Source organism: Colletotrichum siamense (genome assembly GCF_013390195.1).
Source record: "Colletotrichum siamense strain Cg363 chromosome Unknown KSG_Cg363_contig01, whole genome shotgun sequence".
NCBI classification, from domain to species: domain Eukaryota; kingdom Fungi; phylum Ascomycota; class Sordariomycetes; order Glomerellales; family Glomerellaceae; genus Colletotrichum; species Colletotrichum siamense.
Window position 1 is genome coordinate 3,347,171 of NW_023501014.1, and position 19,087 is coordinate 3,366,257.

The 19,087-nt window shown below is 52.0% G+C and overlaps 5 protein-coding genes across 5 annotated transcripts; 3 read left to right on the forward strand and 2 right to left on the reverse strand.

Annotated features, from left to right (window-relative positions):
* Positions 1 to 767: 767 nt before the first annotated feature.
* Positions 768 to 4,658, forward strand: CGCS363_v000871 (WSC domain-containing protein; the record flags this gene model as incomplete). The annotated part of the gene is made up of 4 exons (XM_036632720.1): positions 768 to 910; positions 960 to 1,271; positions 1,323 to 1,453; positions 1,507 to 4,658. The coding sequence occupies 4 exons, from the start codon at positions 768 to 770 to the stop codon at positions 4,656 to 4,658; spliced, it is 3,738 nt and encodes a 1,245-aa protein (XP_036501644.1).
* Positions 4,659 to 6,159: 1,501 nt separating this feature from the next.
* On the forward strand, positions 6,160 to 7,292 carry RSB1-7 (Sphingoid long-chain base transporter RSB1; the record flags this gene model as incomplete). The annotated part of the gene is made up of 2 exons (XM_036632721.1): positions 6,160 to 6,485; positions 6,548 to 7,292. 2 exons carry the CDS (start codon positions 6,160 to 6,162, stop codon positions 7,290 to 7,292), a joined length of 1,071 nt encoding a protein of 356 aa, XP_036501643.1.
* A 2,794-nt stretch (positions 7,293 to 10,086) lies between these two features.
* BOT1-2 (Cytochrome P450 monooxygenase BOT1) lies at positions 10,087 to 11,963 on the reverse strand (the record flags this gene model as incomplete). The annotated part of the gene is made up of 8 exons (XM_036632722.1): positions 10,087 to 10,246; positions 10,298 to 10,458; positions 10,510 to 10,604; positions 10,667 to 10,997; positions 11,049 to 11,255; positions 11,308 to 11,572; positions 11,625 to 11,685; positions 11,744 to 11,963. 8 exons carry the CDS (start codon positions 11,961 to 11,963, stop codon positions 10,087 to 10,089), a joined length of 1,500 nt encoding a protein of 499 aa, XP_036501642.1.
* Positions 11,964 to 13,732: 1,769 nt separating this feature from the next.
* Positions 13,733 to 15,381, forward strand: BOT2-3 (Presilphiperfolan-8-beta-ol synthase; the record flags this gene model as incomplete). Its single annotated transcript, XM_036632723.1, has 10 exons — positions 13,733 to 13,989; positions 14,046 to 14,172; positions 14,233 to 14,251; positions 14,301 to 14,455; positions 14,517 to 14,529; positions 14,586 to 14,748; positions 14,803 to 14,892; positions 14,939 to 14,972; positions 15,033 to 15,250; positions 15,306 to 15,381. The coding sequence occupies 10 exons, from the start codon at positions 13,733 to 13,735 to the stop codon at positions 15,379 to 15,381; spliced, it is 1,152 nt and encodes a 383-aa protein (XP_036501649.1).
* Positions 15,382 to 17,141: 1,760 nt separating this feature from the next.
* On the reverse strand, positions 17,142 to 18,636 carry APN1 (DNA-(apurinic or apyrimidinic site) lyase 1; the record flags this gene model as incomplete). Its single annotated transcript, XM_036632724.1, has 3 exons — positions 17,142 to 17,563; positions 17,616 to 18,227; positions 18,288 to 18,636. 3 exons carry the CDS (start codon positions 18,634 to 18,636, stop codon positions 17,142 to 17,144), a joined length of 1,383 nt encoding a protein of 460 aa, XP_036501648.1.
* Positions 18,637 to 19,087: the final 451 nt, after the last annotated feature.

Here is a 19,087-nt window from a genome sequence, read left to right on the forward strand (position 1 = left end):
TTCACTTGAGCTGAGTGAAAGAGACATACTATGCTGATGGTCAAGTTCAGGCTGAGGGCGACAACGGCACAACGGCACCCCTAACAACGCTCAACGGCGGCTGACGGGGCCTTGGGGCAGGGCTCTGGCACAAAGAGATGGGGTGCTATTAATGGTTTAGCGCCCAGACATGTTCGTTTTCTGTCCGGAGAACCATCTTCCAACTTCAGCTCACCCCAGGCCGTTGGCCAGCATCGGTTCTTGTCTCGCTCTCAGCCCAAGCCTCGCCGTCTCACCCATCTATCCCGCCCCAAGCCCTTCCCACACCACGGAAGCCATGCGAGGGACGAAGTACCCGCGTCTCGCCCATTGATTTGCTTTACACACCACGCCTTGCAAGCGCAATTCGTGGTCGCCTAGCTCGCCCGGCTAGCCTTGCTGGTTTCTTAGCAAGCCCCATGCGAGCATGGCATCCTCTAGTCCCGCCCATGGCCCCTCTCCCAATGGACTTCTCTCGTTGCCCCCTAGTGTACGATGGAGGAGATCACATCTCCCAAGTGAGAGGTCACGGCCGGAGCCTAGTTAGGTCTATCCGCGTCTAATGCTTCTCTATGTTCGCTTTGGCCTCCCGTCACTTCAGGTTCGCCTGCGCTTTGAGTCGAGAGAATATATAGCTTCATGGTTCCCGGACCATCACGAATTGTTCTCTTCCACCTCACCACCCACTCCTTTACACTCTTTTACTTGCTTTTGTGTTGGTTTCTGCCTCTTGGCACACACTCGTTACCATGAGGGCCTCACAGTTGACATTCGTTATTGCTTCCACGTTCTCTCTTGCAAATGCTGCGGCTTATTCCCCGGGCCTGCACAAGCGAGCCCTCCAAGCTCCCCCAACCACGTCAAATGGATACCAACTTCAGGGTTGCTACGTGTACGGGACCTGTCTGTTGAACCAGAGCGACTTACTGACTGGGATCTAGCGATGTTGGCCGAACTATCAGCGATGCCACTACCAACGGCAACACGATGACGAACGAGCTATGCACGCAATTCTGCTTCAGCAAGGGCTTCGCCTACGCCGGAACCGAGTACTATGGCGAATGTTACTGCGGCAATGCTCTGGCCAAGAACGGCATTCAGGCCGCCGACGCCGACTGCACTACCCCTTGCAATGGAAACGCAACCCAGCCTTGCGGTGGTCCCAATCGTCTCACTCTTTACCATACCTCCCTCATTGTTGGGCCTTCGGTCAACCCTGGCCCTGGTGATTGGTCTTCCATCGGATGCTATTCGTGAGTCAACATTGCTTTGCCCACCACAACTTGAGGCTAACATCGTAACAGCGAGGGTACAGGGGGCCGCGCGCTCACGAATGGTGTTGGCGTCACTGGCGCCATGACTGTTGCCAAGTGCACTGCTGCTTGCCAGAACCTCGGTTTCATCCTTGCAGGTGTTGAGTACGCCGGCGAGTGCTGTAAGTTCTTGTCATGTTTGTCGTCATGCCATGTTCCTAATAATGCGTCTTAGACTGCGGTAACAGCCCTGCAAATGGCGGTGCTTCCGTTGTTGATGGCTGCAACATGGTTTGTAACGGTAACTCTTCTGAGTACTGCGGTGGCCCCAACCGCTTGAACGTCTATGACTACAAGCATTCGTACCTGCCTTTGCCATCTTCCACATCGAGCGCGGCGCCGACTAGCTCCTCGACGTCTAGCTCGAGTTCGATCGCTTCCTCCAGCAGCTCCACTGTTAGGCTCAGCTCGAGCTCCAGCTCCAGCTTTGTCTTCTCTTCCAGCAGCACCATACTTCCTACTAGCAGCAGCTCTGCTGTGTTCAGCACTTTGGCCAGTAGCAGTTTGACCGCCGCTGCGGCCATCAGCAGCTCTAGTACTTCAAGTAGCGCCTTCGTCAGCCCAAGCAGGTCCGCCAGCAGCAGTTTGACTGCCGCTGCCGTCAGCAGCAGCTCTAGCTCCTCATTTCTGAGCTCCCTCACCAGCGCGACCTCAGTGATCAGCTCCTCGAGCAGCAGCATCAGCTCTGCTACCCCTACACCCACCGGCCCTAGCCAGCCGGCGACCGTCGGCAACTGGAACTACTACGGATGCCAGACCGAGGCCACCAACGCTCGCGCCCTCCCTTCAACCAACTTCGGCGACGATGCCATGACCATAGAGAAGTGTGTAGCATTCTGTGGTGGTGCTGGTTACACTTTTGCGGGCTTGGAGTGGTCCCGTGAGTGCTGGTGTGGAAACACCTTCTCTGCTGGATCCGCAATCGCCCCTTCGAGCGATTGCTCCATGACCTGCTCCGGCAACAAGTTTCAGTACTGTGGTAATGGCAACCGCCTTTCCGTGTACACCATCGGCACCGCCAAGCAGTCTGTCTCTTCCTCATCGACTGTCGGATTGTCGACTTCGTCCGCTAGTGGATCGGCGACCGCCGCAACATCATCTACGGCGTCTCCGTCATCTACCGGCTTCCCTGCTGGGTGGACGAGCCAGGGCTGCTGGGTGGATAACGCCAATGGCCGTATCCTTCCTGTCCAAGCTCCTGATGACCCAAAAATGACTGTTCAGTCCTGCGTCAACTACTGCGCTGCCAACGGCTATACGGTTTCTGGCTCCGAGTATCACACTCAATGCTTCTGCGGTAACGCCATCTATGGTGGCGGTGTTGTTGCCTCTGACCAGACCAGTTGCAACACTCCCTGTGGTGGCAACTCTGCCCAGATGTGTGGAGGCGGCAACCGCATGACGATTTACTCAAAGGGCACTCCCCAGACGTACGCACCTCCGGCTCCCCAGCGCAGCGGACTTAACGGTTCTTGGACCTACGAAGGATGCGTCACGGACAACGTCAACAACAAGCGTACCTTTGCCACGCAGACCATCTTTGCTGGTACCATGACAGCTGGCATGTGCTTGGACGCATGCGCCAAATTCGGCTACATGGCAGCTGGTCTTGAATACGGCGAGGAGTGCTACTGTGGTGATCCTGCCAACATTGTCACAGCCGGTGCCACCTTCGTCGATGAATCTCGTTGCAGTATTAGCTGCGCCGGCAACGCTACTGGCATTTGCGGTGGTCTCGCTGTCATGTCGACGTACTTCTGGACGGGCCCGGCTCTATACAACTGGACCTATGCCACAGGCAATGATGCTGGAAGCTACGATCTGTTCATCGGCGGCAAGTGCATTCCTTTGATGACCATGGAGACTATCAAAGGCAAGGTCACCTTCCTTGAGAAGTGGGGAACTGGCCCGCCAAACTCGACTGGCGCATACGAGTTGGACCCCGTTCTGGCTCCCGATCTGAACAAGGCCTGGAGAGAAATGCACGTCAAGACGGATATCTTCTGCTCTGCCGGGCTCACGCTCCCTGACAAGAACGGTCGCCAGATGAATATTGGAGGTTGGTCCGGTGATTCTACCTATGGTGTTCGTCTCTACAACCCCAGTGGATCTCCCGGCGTGAACGGTACCACGGACTGGCAGGAGGACCCCTCTCTCAAGCTTCAGCAAGGTCGCTGGTACCCGTCCGCTCTCATCATGGCCAACGGCTCCATCATGGTCATTGGTGGCGAGGAAGGATCCAATGGCGCAGCTGTTCCTACGATTGAGGTCTTGCCCTACACGGGCACTGCTCCTCTCTACATGGACTGGCTTCAGAAGAGCGACCCCAACAACTTGTACCCATTCGTCGCCGTTCTGCCCAGTCAGGACATCTTTGTCGCCTACTGGAACGAGGCCAGAATCTTGGACAGAAACACCTTCGCCACCAAGACTCTGTTGCCGAAGATTCCAGGCTCGGTCAACAATCCTCTGGGAGGACGTTCCTATCCTCTTGAGGGCACGGCTGTCCTCCTGCCTCAGAAGGCTCCCTACACTGATCCGCTCGGCATTCTCATCTGCGGTGGCTCTGGAGCTGGCGCCAACATTGTCCTGGACAACTGTGTCACCATCCAGCCCGAGGCCACCAACCCAACGTGGACAATTGAGCGCATGCCCACCCGCCGTGTCATGTCTTGCATCGCGCCTCTTCCTGACGGCACTTACCTGATCAACAACGGTGCCATGCAGGGTGTCGCCGGCTTCGGCCTGGCTGCTTTCCCCAACCACATGGCCCTCCTGTACGACCCCGAGAAGCCTGTCGGATCGCGCATTACGGTCATGGCGAACACCACGATCTCTCGTCTCTACCACTCCGAGTCCATTACCCTGCTCGACGGCAGCGTCCTGGTCAGTGGTTCCGACCCTGAAGATGGCGTCAACCCTCAGGAGTACCGCGTCGAGAAGTTCAGCCCTCCGTACCTCCTCAGCGGCAAGCCGCGCCCAACGTTCAATGTCACCAACACCGACTGGACGTACGGTCAAACTGTCACTTTCTCCCTTGGAAGCAAGCCCAACGGCGTGATCAAGGTCTCCCTTCTCGGTGCCGTGTCCTCGACCCACGGTAACTCCATGGGCGCCCGCACAATCTTCCCTGCCGTCTCGTGCGGCGCCTTGAGCTGCACTGTCACCGCGCCGCCCAACGCCGGTGTCGCGCCTCCGGGTTGGTACCAGTTCTTCGTCATCGACAACGGCATGCCAGGCATCGGTATCTACGTCCGCATCGGCGGTGACCCCGCCGGTCTGGGCAACTGGCCCCAAGGCTCCATGTTCACCCGCCCCGGCGTGTAAACCCGTCATGACACCGGGCAGTTCTGTCCGTTCCTTCTCTTCTTAAGACTTTAGATTAGTGCCAGATACCTCTTTTTTTGATTTCAAGCGAACTATGCTTCGGAGTAGAGATTTATTGGATGGCGCTTTTGCGCCTTGGATGAACACCTTCGTTTATGAAAAGGAATTTGGGGAGGAATACAGATACTCATGACTATGCAAAACCGAGGATGGGTAAATCTCCTCCACGACATTAGCCGGACTTGGCAATCTTCAATAGTACATAATTATAATGTTTTCAGAGATATGCTCCTATCTTACCGCCATTACCTGTGAACTTGGTCTTCTCGCAAGCGACGAGACTGAATGCCCGCGTGGTAGAAGAGGCTTGAACAACGACGATGACTGCGCACTTGGGCGATAGCAAGGCAGCGAGTGACGGAAGCGGCTCACCATATGAGCGAACCAACAAGGATGACGTCGGGCCCTCTCGATCAAGCATCCCTCAAGCTGATAGACCGAAAACCAAGCAACCGACACACCGCAGATGAGAACAAAAAGAGAAGTGCAGTTTTGCCGCCGTTAGCGGGAACACAGAAGCAGGCAGTGCTGCGCGTGAGAAAGACCAACCAACTAACATTTTTCTTCTCCCCGGGGCTGGTCAAGCGAATGAGAGGTTTGGGAATCCGGCTGGGAGGCTGAGCACGACAGGCGGTAAGCAGCGTTGGCGCGGGGAAGAGGAAGAGAGAGACAGACAGACAGACGCCAAGGTGATTGTGCCGCGCCGCAGCAAGCTCCAATGTGTTGTTGGTGCTTGTCCCTACTCCGCTGTAGGCAGCCGCTATTTGCAACGAACAGGGGGCAACGTGTTGGGAAAACACCCGAATAAGCTTAATTGCTGGGGCTAGTCCAGGCTGCCATTATGATCCAGAAAGACGTTCATTTCAAGCTTCGTGAAAGGGGAGACTGGCTCCGGGTCTCAAATTGCGAACATCTCGATACAAGGGCTGCAGAGAAATGCTCCATTAATACTTAGGTCCGATTGCCGGGTGCCTAAAGCCAGAGACGACGCCCCGGCGAGCATGCCCGGCCGAGTCCCCACTTCTTTTGCGCAGCACGCCCGGCGCCGGGGGTGTGGGGATCTGCTGCCACTGCCACTTCCTTCCAGTGTGTTTTCCCCCGCAGGAATCTGTCTCTTTTTGCTCACTGCATGCCCGCTGTTTCTAACAATAGCACACAACCAACGTACCGCGGGATCGGGTCGGCGACGGTCAGGGAGACACGGCCACGATGATTTTCCCAACGGTCTGGTACGGGCATTCGGTCGAAGCCTCGATGTCGCGAGCGTATAAAGAGTACTAGGCATCCAATATAGAGATGGCACGAGTGCAACCCTTCTCCAGTCTTTTGTCTGACCACCGAGCCGACTCTTCGAATGCCATCTCACTACCATCTTGATCACGCTTCCTCGTTGTGTCATATCACAACATCCCAGTAGACGACAAACTGCAAGGTCGCAAACATGTCACAACCCTGCACTCTAACAACATGTTCCGTCTCAACATCTCCCTACGGCTACCGGCCCAGCCAAGAGGCCCCCGCCATCTTCATCGCCATCTCCTCAATCTGCCTCATCGCCAACGCGGCCATCACAGTCCGAGCCTCACAAAAACAACAACAGAAACACTCGGCGACGGTGCCGTTCGCCATGTTAGTCACACTGGCATGCGCGCTTGAGGTCATCGGCTGGGCGGATCGTCTCGCGGGCTGGAGCGATCCCTGGGCGATGTACCCCTTTATGCAAGGCAAAGCACTTCTCACCATCGCCCCTGTCTTCCTCACATCAAGGTATGTTTCTCCCTCTTTCCCATAATTCAAACTTAGAACGGCTACTGACAAACTCCATCCAGCATCTACGTCTCCCTCGGCCCCATGGTCCACACCCTCGGCACAGAACACTCCATCCTCCCAGTACACCTCTACGCCGCGCTCCTCCTCCCCGCAGACCTCCTCGCCCTCACACTCCAGCTCGCCGGCCTCGCGCTCAGCTTCAGCAGCGCCCCCTCCGCCATCCTCACCGACACAAAAACGCCCTCTTACACCCCCACCCCCGCCGGCGCCAAGCTCGTCACAGCAGGCCTGGCCCTCCAGCTCGCGATCCTCATCGCCGCCGCGCTCCTCCTCGCCTCCGTCCTCGTCCGCGCGGCGCTCTCATACCGCCGGTACGGGTACACCACGTTCCACCGCGACGCGGGCTACGTCCCGCTCCCGCGGCGCTTCCGCATCTTTACGATGGCCGTGCCGTCGGCGATGGCGGTCCTCTTCGGGCGGCTGTGCTTCCGGGTGGCGGAGTACGCCGGGGGCATCTCCGCGAAGGACGGGGAGGGGCTGTTCGTCGGGCTGGAGGGGCTGCTGGTTGCGTACGCGCTCGTGGCGCTGGTGGGGTGCCACCCGGGGCTGTTCCTGCGCGACGGGCGGTTCGTGTCGCGGATCGAGGGGGAGGCGTTGGTTGGGATCGATGCGGTAGGCGGGCCGGCGGCGGCGAGGATGAGGGAGCGGGAGAGGGAGAACGAGGCGGGGCTGGAGGAGTTGAGGAAGGTGTATCGGGCGCATGTTGAGGAGGAGCAGGAGCGTTTTGGGAGGTTTGAGAGGTGATTTTTGCGTTTTGTTCTTGGAGTTGGGATTTGGAAATGATACCCCCCCTTGGAAGCGACTTGTTTGTTTGCAAGATATACCCTCGCTTGTTTGGATAAAGTTAAGCATTATGCTTCTTTTAAGTTTCAGGATAAGCTCAATATGCCCATTTCTTATGATGCTTTGACTTTCTCTTTGAAGACATTCAGGCAGTGCCCTGATTGTACATCGCTGATGCTGGAGTTCTGACGACAAGGAATGGCGCATGTGCATGTTGGTCAAGCGTCTTTCATATAATCTCACGGAGTTTGGAATGTTTTGACGGCGGAACCTCACGTCATTGTTATTAGACATTGCTAGGCCGCCTATTTAAAGAATCGAGGTTGACAGCCAGTCTCTAATCTGCAGCAATCCTTTCTCTGCTGGCCACTTACCCCCAAAGTCTCAGTAGTATACCATCAAGGGATGCACGACGTTCGATCGTTACTCTTTGAATTGTCCCTTGACTCACTTCACTGCAGTGCTATCGTCCGCGCGGCATTCAGAATAATACTCAAGGAGGACTACACGTTTCCAGTGCTGCACACCCTTGAACCCCCTTGATGAAGAAATTTGACTTTGACTACCTTAAGCGAGGATTGTGGTCTCACAACGGTTAAAGCACCTCGCGAGAAAGCCAGAAGGTCCAAGGACAGAAGCTGGACTCATTGTGGTCGAAAATAACAAGAAGCATGATCTCCATGGATTCATATACCGTCTTGTCAGTTAATTCCACGACCGAGGGTGCGCAGGCTTAGACAAGAGGTGTATAAAAGATAATTAGCGATTTACTTTGAAGTCTGACCACAAACAATCTGCTTTTATCCACTGCCTCTGGATTCAATTCCAGGGAATATTGCGCTTGCTCGTTGGCTATTCTCAATCCATATTGGAAACAAATCTTTCGAAGGACCCATATTGAATACAACTGCATCAATAGACGGGAGATAGCGCTGAGGGGCGATGACCATGATGGCTGGGACAGTGGCAATCAAGATCTTCAACAGCCAGGCGTGGAGAGACACACTCTTGTGCGTATCCCGACAGAGGAAGAAAATACGCGAGTCTTTCTGAGAAAGCAACAAATGCGAGACAAGCAAGGAATTTGTTTCGAACGGAATGCGTGAAGTGGAGAAGTCGTCTAAGTTCTTGTAGAAAGTGAGAAGTACATACATGCAGATATGTATGTAGGCCTTCACAGTTACATCGCCTTTTGCTCGTTCAATATGGCCCAGAGAGCTCTCAGAGTGAACATACCTTTAGGACGATATTAAAATGCAGTGAAGTTAACGGCAACCTGCATGATTAGGACTCTTTCCGTCGGATCCTACTCGCTCAATTCTAGTGGCTTGCATTAGTGGTGTGCAGTGAAGGGGTTCGGATTCTTTGCGAGCGAGGTTTCTACATCCTTCGCCTTTACTCGTAGCAGGCTTTCATACAAACATACAATCGTGGGCAACAAAGGGATCCAGTGCACAAAAGAGTCAGCTGGGTTGGAGACAGATCTACGCCGTACACCTGAAGACAATGCAAATTAGCTCCTTGAAAAAGTATGATTTAGGATTATTCATCGGTGTAAAATACCTCGGCCTCGGGATGATCTTCTGCATATTGGATGGCCCAAATGCCGGTGCCAGTGCCTACGTCGAGAGCACGTTGAATGTGCGCGCCTGGCTGACAAGGCGGAGAGATACCCAGACGCCCGCCGAGCGTCATGAGGAATATGTGATGTTGCATGTCTGTAGAAGACTCTCTTGTTAAGTCACGAAACCGTGGCAAAAAGAAGAACTAGCTGAAGGTTCTTACCCATTCTATCGTTCTCACGTTCGTCGTTTGGCATGTTGTATTCTAGTTGCTTTTGTCAGTAGTGTCGCCGGGGAAATGGAAACGAGCAGGAGTCTCTTACTCCCTTCCTTGTAGCGATGGTATGTTCTGCCATTTTCGAAAACATAGTCGCGGATTGAATCGGCTAAGCTAGTGGTTGACGAGGCAAGACTCTATTTGGAAACGACGTTAGCAGCACATGGCGTGAAGAAGGCATTGGGAAGTAAAACATACCTGGGTATCCACCCCATTTTCGTCTGAAATCTGCAAACAGAATCAGCCATACTCCTCTCGTCGTCGCAAATCACAATCTCTTCATCATTACCTCGTCCTCAGGCACAAGTTCGACTTCGTGATCGACCTGTTCTTGATCTGTTGCTAGCTGATTCATGATGGGTTCTATACCAAGATACCACTACTGACTTGAAGACAACATTAGTGGCTGTGTGACTTTTTCTTATTGAAAAGAAAGATTAGGCCATCTAGATGGCAAAGTTCGCGGGCGACTCGACCGTCTTGTAGTGGGCACTCCCAACACGTGAGACTAGAACCCATCTCTCTTGGCCGGAATGATGCAGCATACAATTGCTAGAAGAACCAACAGAAAGAGAGGATTTTATGCACGTCTACGGCGAAAATGTCTCTTTACGTCTAAAGTGGAGTGCTCATGGCTTGAGCATGTACATTGCAGAAGCAAACGGATGTTTGCACGATCTCTACCGCTGAATTCCAGATATTACTGGTCGCTGAGAATTCGACTGCGTAGCTGTATGCACGCTGCCAAGAGAAGAGGTGTGAGCAGCACAGAATCTGGCACAAGATGTTCGACAGGCGATTGAACACCGAAGAACGTCCTCGCCGCTTTCCATCCCCGTGCAGCTTATGGGTTTCTTCGACCGCAACTCAGCAACTAATAGCCTAAAGATATACCAGTGGTACAGTTTTCAAGCAACTACATTTTGACCGCATCAATGTTGACTTTGACACTTTCGCGAATTCTAGCCGCAGGACCATCCGCCCACTGTGTCGTGTTATCGTCTGTCTTGTACAGACTCATATTGAAGCGGGTGAACAAGTTGGCAAGACAGAGATACATCTCCATGTAAGCGACGCTTTGAAGTGTCAGTTTCTCCACACGAACTTAGCCAACGATGAGCACTCACTTCAGTCCTATGCAAGCGCGTGTTCCTTTACTGAAGGGAACGAACCACTTCTCCAGCTCCCACCCATTCTCTCCGAGCCAACGCTCTGGGATGAATCTTTCTGGTTCCGGAAAGATGTCCGGGTTGTCATGGATGGTTCTGATCGCCTGGGATACAGTCGACTGTTTCAAAGTTGAGCAATGGGACAATTAAGTAGCAGCCTGTAAACTCACCCCTCCAGGAAGGAAATGACCAGCGACGTATACACCTCCAGCAGGAACTCTGCGGGGAGTGATTCCGGGCACTGGTGAAGACAAGCGAAGAATCTCTTTGCACACAGCGGTCAAGGGGGAGGTCAGCATGGGGTTATGTGCGACTGGGCCGAGTTACTGACCAGGTAAGGGAGATTGCAAAGTTCGCGGTACTCGAAAAGTCCCTCGGCATTTGTCTTCACCGTCTTCAACTCGTCGAGCATCTTGTTCAGCTTCTCAGGGTTCTTCAGAAGATAGTAGGTCCCGAGACTGAGACCAATACCTGTAGTGTCGGTACCAGCAAAGCAAAGTACAAAAGCCTCGTCTACAAGCGCCTCTCTGTTCAGCCCATTGGGCATTTTAGCATTGGAGCGGAGCAGCAGGTCAAAGTAAGTGGGCCGTCCATCAGACGCTGTTGTCAAGCCTTTAGCTTGCTTATCTTCGATTTCTCCAATCCATTCAGAGCATTGCTGATATCTAAAGTCAGTGGAAAACCAACCTCTGGAGTTTTGGGGGTTTACCTTGCGGAAAGCGGCGAACCCTGGTATTATCATCCCAGCTATGCTCATTGGCAAGCCAACAGCGAGGCGGTTCATCAGGGGGAAATGTTTCGTGAGAAGAAAGTTGTCTGCAAATTTCGTCATGGCATCCAGAAAAGGGGGCATCTCCTCGTCTGAGTCCACGAAGTTCATTTGTCGATCAAATAAAACAGACATGATCGTGTCAACCTTTATACAACTTAGCGAAGCTCTTTCCTCCACTCGTTACGTGAAGACCTACTGTGACGGATGACCACAAGGCCTGGATGTTCAGCGGGGCCCCTCTGTCGTAAGATCTCTGTGCCCTATTCATAGCTCTCCTGACAACATCCAAAATCGAAGGAGCCAGCTGATCCATCTGTCTGGTCGAGAAAAGGGATTTGACGGTGTTTCTTCGCTGCTTATGGTCTTCCGGGTCGATAAGCATAACGATGGAGTATTTTAATGTGCCGAAAGCCTGGTAGAAACCGGAGTCTTTGAGATATCGGCTGTTATTCGCATAAACCCTGTTCACGAAATGAGTCGCTTCTTTGGTAGTTCCGCAGGAACAGAACTCACTCCCTGAAAAAGCTGGGATCGCTAACGTGTATGCGGTCGGGAGAGATGCGGATTACAGGCCCTGCACGAATTGCAATGTAAGCACTGTATTTCTTTAGCCCGGTGTCCGCATCACTCACCATATTTCTCGTGCAGAATCGGGTATTGCCTGACAAGCTGACCGTCCAGAACAACGTCGTAGTAAATTTCGTACCAGCTCGTCGCCGCGGCGTACCAAGGTCCGGGGATCTTTCTAAGAGGATGAAAGAAGAGCCTGTAGAACAGTAGCCCGATGGAATATAGCAAACCCCCCACCAAAAGCATCTGTATGCTGCCCAACACAGAATATGTCAGGGCCATGGTCAAGGGCTAAGACAGGAGCTCTTGCATGCAAAACTAAAATCAACAGAACTGTAATTCAACTTGTCTAAAGCAACCAAGATAGTTCAAACAAAATCAAAGACCGGGTAAAATTCTCAAAAAGAAGACATGGGAATGGCACTGACGACCTTATAAACTGTCTGTCGCAGGCTCTTCAACCCCTCACGTGTATTTCCAAGACATCTTCTCTGCAATATTCATGCGGTATGAATGCAATGTGACACTTCTTGTATGACATCCCCCGCATCTCTGCATTGGTTTCGGGCTGTTCTGGCGACTAACACTGCCAATCACAATATATTTGCTTCACTTCCCCCGACGAATACAACTGGTAATGCGGCCTGTTTGGTTGGTTCGGACAGCGTCGATGCATTAGGCAATCGTTCCGCAGCATCAACTCCACCTCTCAATGCAGGATCGTTTTATCCCCAGAAGAAAGAACAGACTTTGATCCGCCGCCCCAGAGACCCCAGCAGACGTCTATCTTCAGGCTTCAGCTATCGCACGCTGACAGTAGTTTTCTCTCAACCAACAGCCAGACTTCTGCCCCCATGGCCGCAACGGGGCTGCGCCTTCAGTAGCAAGGCAATATTGTACCAACACAGAACACATGTAGATGCTCTCATTGGCTCGTTAGAAAACTCTCGGCGTAAGGGAGCCGAAGCATTTTCCCTTTCCGTACGTATCTGACCGGGGTTTATTCCAATGCCCCATATGCGGCAGAGTCTGTTCCGGTTTCTAGGCACCCTCTGCGAATTGCTCCATTACAATCATTTTCAAATGCCCGAATCTAGAATGTTGGGAATCAGTTAATTATCAAACGCCTTACAGCAAATCTGACTCATCGAGCATGCGGACAAGTTCTCGTGCCATGCTTCAGCTTTGCGATGTCCATGGGAGATATCTCACCTGAAGCCTTGCTTATCATGGCTTCATACTTTGCCTGAATATTATCGCACGTAACTTGGAATCGCATACGTTTCTTGGTTTAGCGGAAAAGTGTACCTTAAAACATTCTGTCATGGTATTTGCCGGGCCACTGACCAGTTTTCATCCTGTCTCATCCATCCATAAGTGCAACTTCAGCCTTATGGCAAATCTAACTGATCCTGCAGGATTCTGGGTGCCGTTCAATATGTGGCTTGTATTGCAGCCACTTGCCACTCAAATCAGCTGAACAAAGTTACACATTCGTTCCATTTAGCTCTTTTCGGTCCACAGTTGCAATCATCCGTCAGAATCCAAGAAACTTACGAGTCATGAGGATAAGATAAGCCTCTTTGAGGGCAACGAACTCCTGCGGCACAAGAGGTTGAGATGACGTGAGGTCTGTGGTTCGGGCGTTCCGGGTCAAAAGAGGCTCCATTCTGACGCCCCCGGAGGAAGGCGTTGGGGGCCGTATTGCCCCGACTGCTGAAGAAAGATGTATGTGGGGATCCCAGCAGTGGGGGGCTCAACAGCCTTGGTGAGATATCGTGTTGGTGCTATTGTGATTTCTGAGTATTTCTGAGCGTCCAAGAAAATGACAGAAAGTTGTAAATGGGGTCACGGAGGCGCTGTTAGGCAGACAGACCAAGAAAAATGATGAAGCCCCCAGCCTTTCGCTCTTATCTCAACTATATAATGGTCTCGAGTTTCCTGCCTCATTTGTGCTTTCCCAAGACCATCGAAAACTGGACATTCACATCTTTATGAGCTACGCGAGTGTATCTCAAACATTCAAAATCTCTCAATATTCTCATGACAACATGCCTTCGAATGCGAGCGAGTATGGGGTTTCTTCCCCCCTTGAGTACGTTCCTGGGTCTCCGGATACCTCGAGTACACCCCCTGAATCAGATGATGAAACTATCTCTCCCAACCTTTCCTTCAAGAAGGGGCGTTTCAATTCAGCACGCAAATCCGTGCGCATTCCGGATTTATGTTCCTCGATTCTCTCAACTGAACCTGTTGTCAACGCCAACTATGAGAAGGTCAAGCTTGAGGCAGACAATTGGATCAAGGAGTGAGCCAGTACCTACCTACCCTCCTACAAACATCTCGAACTAAGACGTCGTCTAGGGTGTTCCAATTTGATGAGACCGCAGCCAAGAAGAACGTCAAAGCTGATTTTGCCTTGATGTGCGCGCTTTCGGCTCCATATGCTGACGCAGAGGCCCTTCGCATGATGATCGACTGGCACAATTGGGTAAGTAACAGTGCTATCACACTTCTCTTCATGCGTGACTGACCTTGATTGTTAACATAGGTATTCATCTTTGATGACCGTATGTACTCTTCATGTATCTACTTCTCAGCGCGACTGACACCATGCAGAATTTGATGAGGGTCACCTGAAAAACGACCCAGTCAAAGCCAAGGAAGAGTTGGATGCTCACTGGGCCATCCTGGAGGACCGGAACCCACCGGTGCAGCTTCATGAGAACTCAATCAGGTATGTCTTTCAGACGACCTGGGATCGTGTGAAGAAGGTATGTCATTTACCGAGGTAAATCGTCCACGCATGTTTTCACTCGGCTAACAAATCGACAGAGATCATCAGAAGGTATGATGAGACAATAACAAGTGCGGCTTCGTCTTCTTACTGAATCATTTCTCTAGATTTGCAAGAGCATTGGAAGGTTTCCCACAAGATGTACTTTGATGGACTTCTCGGCCAAGTGAAGGTGGCACATTCGCAGTCCGCCTTCACACTCACTGTTGATGAGTACATGAACTTCCGACGTGCTACGATTGGAACAGAGCCATCCTTTGCCCTTGTTGAGTAAGAGCAACTCTCATCTTGTCGTCATAAGCCTGCTAACCAGTTGCTATGAAGGTACGCTCATGGCATCAACATCTCACAAAAGTACCTTGGCCATCCGTCCGTGCGAGAATGTGAACGCGTCTCAGCTGATCTTGTCATCTTGTGAGTAAAGTTGCCTTATATATTGTATCTCACTAACACATTTCAGTGTCAACGACATTCTGTCATATCGCAAAGACTTGGTGAGTTGTCTGGTCTGGCCAGACGTTACGCGGAGCCCATACTGACGAGAAATCACATAGGAACAAGGAGGTGAGCATAACCTCATCTTGCTGCTCAGGGCCCAAGGCTTTAGCGAACAGGAAGCCATTGATCAGATTGGTGATATGATACTGGAGTGCTACCGATCATGGTACAGGGCCTTAGCGAAACTGCCAGTTTGGGGTGAAAGTGTGGACAAGGAAGTGCTCAGATACATTGAGGCTTGCCGCACTATTGCTCTCGGCAACCTTCATTTCACGTAAGTGGCCCTCGCAAAATGCTCTTTTTGGGGGCTTCGCTAACATTGCGGCTAGGTACACGAGTGAGCGATACCTTGGCCATGAGGGAGCTCAGATTCGTGAGACTCGCATCATGTCGCTTCCTGCCTAGGCTTGTGTAGTTTAAAGAGATAATGGAAGGGTCGATCCTCGAATTGGATTTGTAGATCAATTAATCAAGAGGAGGGAGTCAAGAATAGACTGGCTTTTTTATTTCGAGAAATAGACTTGCAACACTGATACATTTGTTCTTACGGTTCTGGCTGAAACTTGAAAGTGAGCTGTTGCGTAGACCCCTAAACATGTTCCTCATTTCAGCAGACAGAACGGGTATATAGAACGAAGCCACAACGGCTTGGTAGACTCATATGTACTGACCTAACTTATTGACGAGAATCCGTGACCAGTATCTCGACATGATTCCCCCGAAACTCTTTGGTCTTGGATCAAGTATTAGACAGTCGACAAGCCGTTCAATATTATTACATCTGCTTTAACGATGATTCTACCTCCCGCCATCGTTCTCTGCAAGCGTTCTCTTATTCTACTGTCTCCCTCTTACGCCATAATACCGAAGCAAGACATACGGCATACATCGAATACGGTAATATAAATGCTTCCAGGGGCAAAATGAGCCAGGCCTCAATGAGCCCGTTCAACCTATTCCTGAGTCTGATTTGTGTTTGCTAAGATTTTAGCACCCCAGTGTTGCCGCACACACATCGTCATTGGCATGAACGCTTCTCCAAATCTTCAGACTTGTTGGAATTGGAGCGGACGATTGTGCATAGCAACTATGCTCTTGCTGCGGAGAATGGAGTGCGTTACAACCCACTCAGTTTCACACATGGTTCTCTGCACGATCGACGTAGATTTCCGCATCAGATCTTGAATACTCGCAGAATGACTCACAGTGGAGAGGAGAAACACGGAAGACCTCACCCACCTGGGCACTGCTCTCTGTGATTGTCGTTCACAAATTTGAGGTCCGGCATGCCAGGGTTTATATTTAAGCTTTTCAGTATCTGTTCGTGAGAATTGACCATCAAGTGGCTTGGTTGACTTTGATAAAGGCCTGAACAATGATGCCCGACTTTTACTTCTAGTCATACAGGGAAGAATGATGACCTATTCCCCTATGTGTGTCCATGTGATGTACATACCAACCTGCTCGATATCGTCGAGGCCCGCTACTTATGACCACACAGCACCTGTGCTACGACTTCTCTTCCAGAATAATGTTTGCCTTGAATTAGTCTATGTCTAGCTTCATGGATCAGTATGCTGGTATCCTGCCCGAAGGTCAAAGGTTTAATCTCGATGGCCCAAGTGGAACATGTCCAAGGCGGTGTCCAATGTTTTTTTTGATCTTGAATACACAACCGACAGGGCCGATCGGAAATAAAGACGGAATTTGGTTGAAGTATTATGCAATGTGAGAGCCTAGCCCTTGTATGTGTTGTTGGGAGGGTCATTTATGATACAAGGTCCGTTTACGCGTCCATTGACACCACCACCATTGGCCTTGCGAGAGAGCGATGTCTGGGTAAGCGCAAGCTACTTATATAGATCTCGCCAGAATGGATGACTCAAAAGGTTCTATGTCCAGGCCCTTTCAGCGATTAACATCATCCTATTTTCATTATGCAGAGTGATCACTGCCTGGACCGCTGCCAGGTTGTCAGCAGGTACCCTTTCACGGCATTTCAACCTCGACGGGGTTCTGCTGTCTGCACTATCATGTTATGCCTCAGGGGAGGATCATCATTGAGTAGATTCCATATCCTGCAGTCCTTCCGCGAACACTGGCAGTCCTGTACACACGCCACGCGCCCTAACAATACATATTGATACACTGACACAGCAAAACCATTACTCGCTGTCCTCATCACTCTCGACCTTCTTCTTCCTTCCCTTGGCAGGCGCCTTTTTCGCGCCCTTCGTCCCCTTCTTCGAATCCTTGGCAGCCTTTCGGTCTACCTGATCCTGGATCTTGCTCCTCTCGCTGGCTCCTTGCTTTTGCAACTTCTCCTCGAGCTCCTTAAACTCGTCGCTCTCCGCGTCCATGCCAATCAAGCTCTCCAGCAGCTTGATCTCATCCGCCCACACCTTCTTGTCCTCGACACTCTTCCCATTCTCGTCCTTACGATCGATGGGTGTCTCGAGGACCATCGGCATGTCTTTGAATGCGTCATTGTTGACCAATGTGTGGAACGCCCGCAAACCGAGAAAGCCGGTGCCAATGTTGGCATGGAGATCGCGATGCGAGGCAAAGGGTGCCTTGCTGTCGTTGACTATCCCTTGTCAGTGTCTTGTTCCTGACCGTCACCTGTAAACATAACTTACGATGGAAAGCTCTGAGATACTTGTTCCCAACAACCTCATCGAACTCCTTCATCGTCTCCCTAAATACCTCCGGCGTCCGCAAGTCGTAGCCCGCTGCAAAGGCATGGCACGTATCAATGCACACGCCGACCCTCTTCTTATCTTCAACCTTGTCGATAATCTCCTTCAAATCCTCAAATTTAGTGCCAATGACATTGCCCGCGCCCGCCATGTTCTCCAAAACTGTGACAACACTCTTCGTCGCCTTATGCGCCGCGTTCAACTGCGCCGCAATCCGCCCGCACGCCTCCTCTCTCGCCTCGCCTCCGGTATTGCCAGGGTGGAAGTTGTACAGCTTGATGCCCAGCTGCTCGCAGCGCTGAAGGTCGTCTATGAAACTGGTATACGCCTGCTTCGCCTTGGCGGCGTCTGCCTGCGCGAGGTTGACGAGGTAGGAGCCGTGCGGGAGAACGTGGGCGCCGGCGTCGTAGTCGCTTGCCTTTGCCTGCTCGAGGAACTTCTTCTTGGCGTCGGCCGCGAGAGGCGGGCTCTCCCATTTGCGTTGGGATTTGAGGAAGAGGGCGAAGGCGTTGGCGCCGATGTTGACGGCGTTCTGAATCGAGTTATCCACACCTGCGAAGGCGACCGTCAGTTATAAGGTATCGTCATAGGAGAGCCGAGGACTGTCCGTACCCCCTGCAGCGCTCACATGAGCACCGATGTACATCGCCTTTTTCAACGAAAAAACAGCTGTCCTGTCCGCGAGAGGCATGTCGTCTTCCTTCTTTGCTTTGCCCTTGGCGGCGGTCTTTCTCTTCTTCGCGGGCTTCTCCTCTTCTTCAGCACAGCTGCCACACTCCTCGTGCTCGTCTTCCGACTCGACCTTGCGCTTTGGGGCGGCCTTGGGGGCTGCAGCCGTCTTGACCTTGGCGGCAGTGGCAGCCGCGCTCTTGGATCCGTTGGCCTTGGTGGTGGTCTTCTCCTCAACCTTGGTCTCAACGACAGCTTGCGCCTTCCTGCGAGCCGACGTACGAGGAGGCATTTTCTCCTCTGTTGTGAATCTGATAAAAAAGCCGAGACTGATACAAAAGGTAGAGTCAGTTTGACAGCTGAGTGTGGTTGGCGAGATCGGGAGGTTTGGTCGAGTTCGCAATTGAAGAAGCTGGTTGTCAGCTCAAAAAGCCCGAGGTCAAGTCGACGCGTCAGACGCGATTGAGTTTCCACGTGGTCATGTGACGTCAATTAAACAGCCCCCTGCTCCTGAGCTCGAGCTGCCGCTCAGCGCCGCACCCCACGTTCCTCTTGCAAGCCGCAGCTACGTTGTGATCGCGACCAGACGAAGGCGCGACGGTGCAGAGTCGTTTCACTACTTCAGATGTTCATCGGCTTCGTTTCGCAATGTATATCGGTTATTGATAGTGATGAAAACTACCTCTATCCAGGCTTACAAATTTCCTATTCTTATTGCCCCCCTTTTTCCCAATTGACCTCCG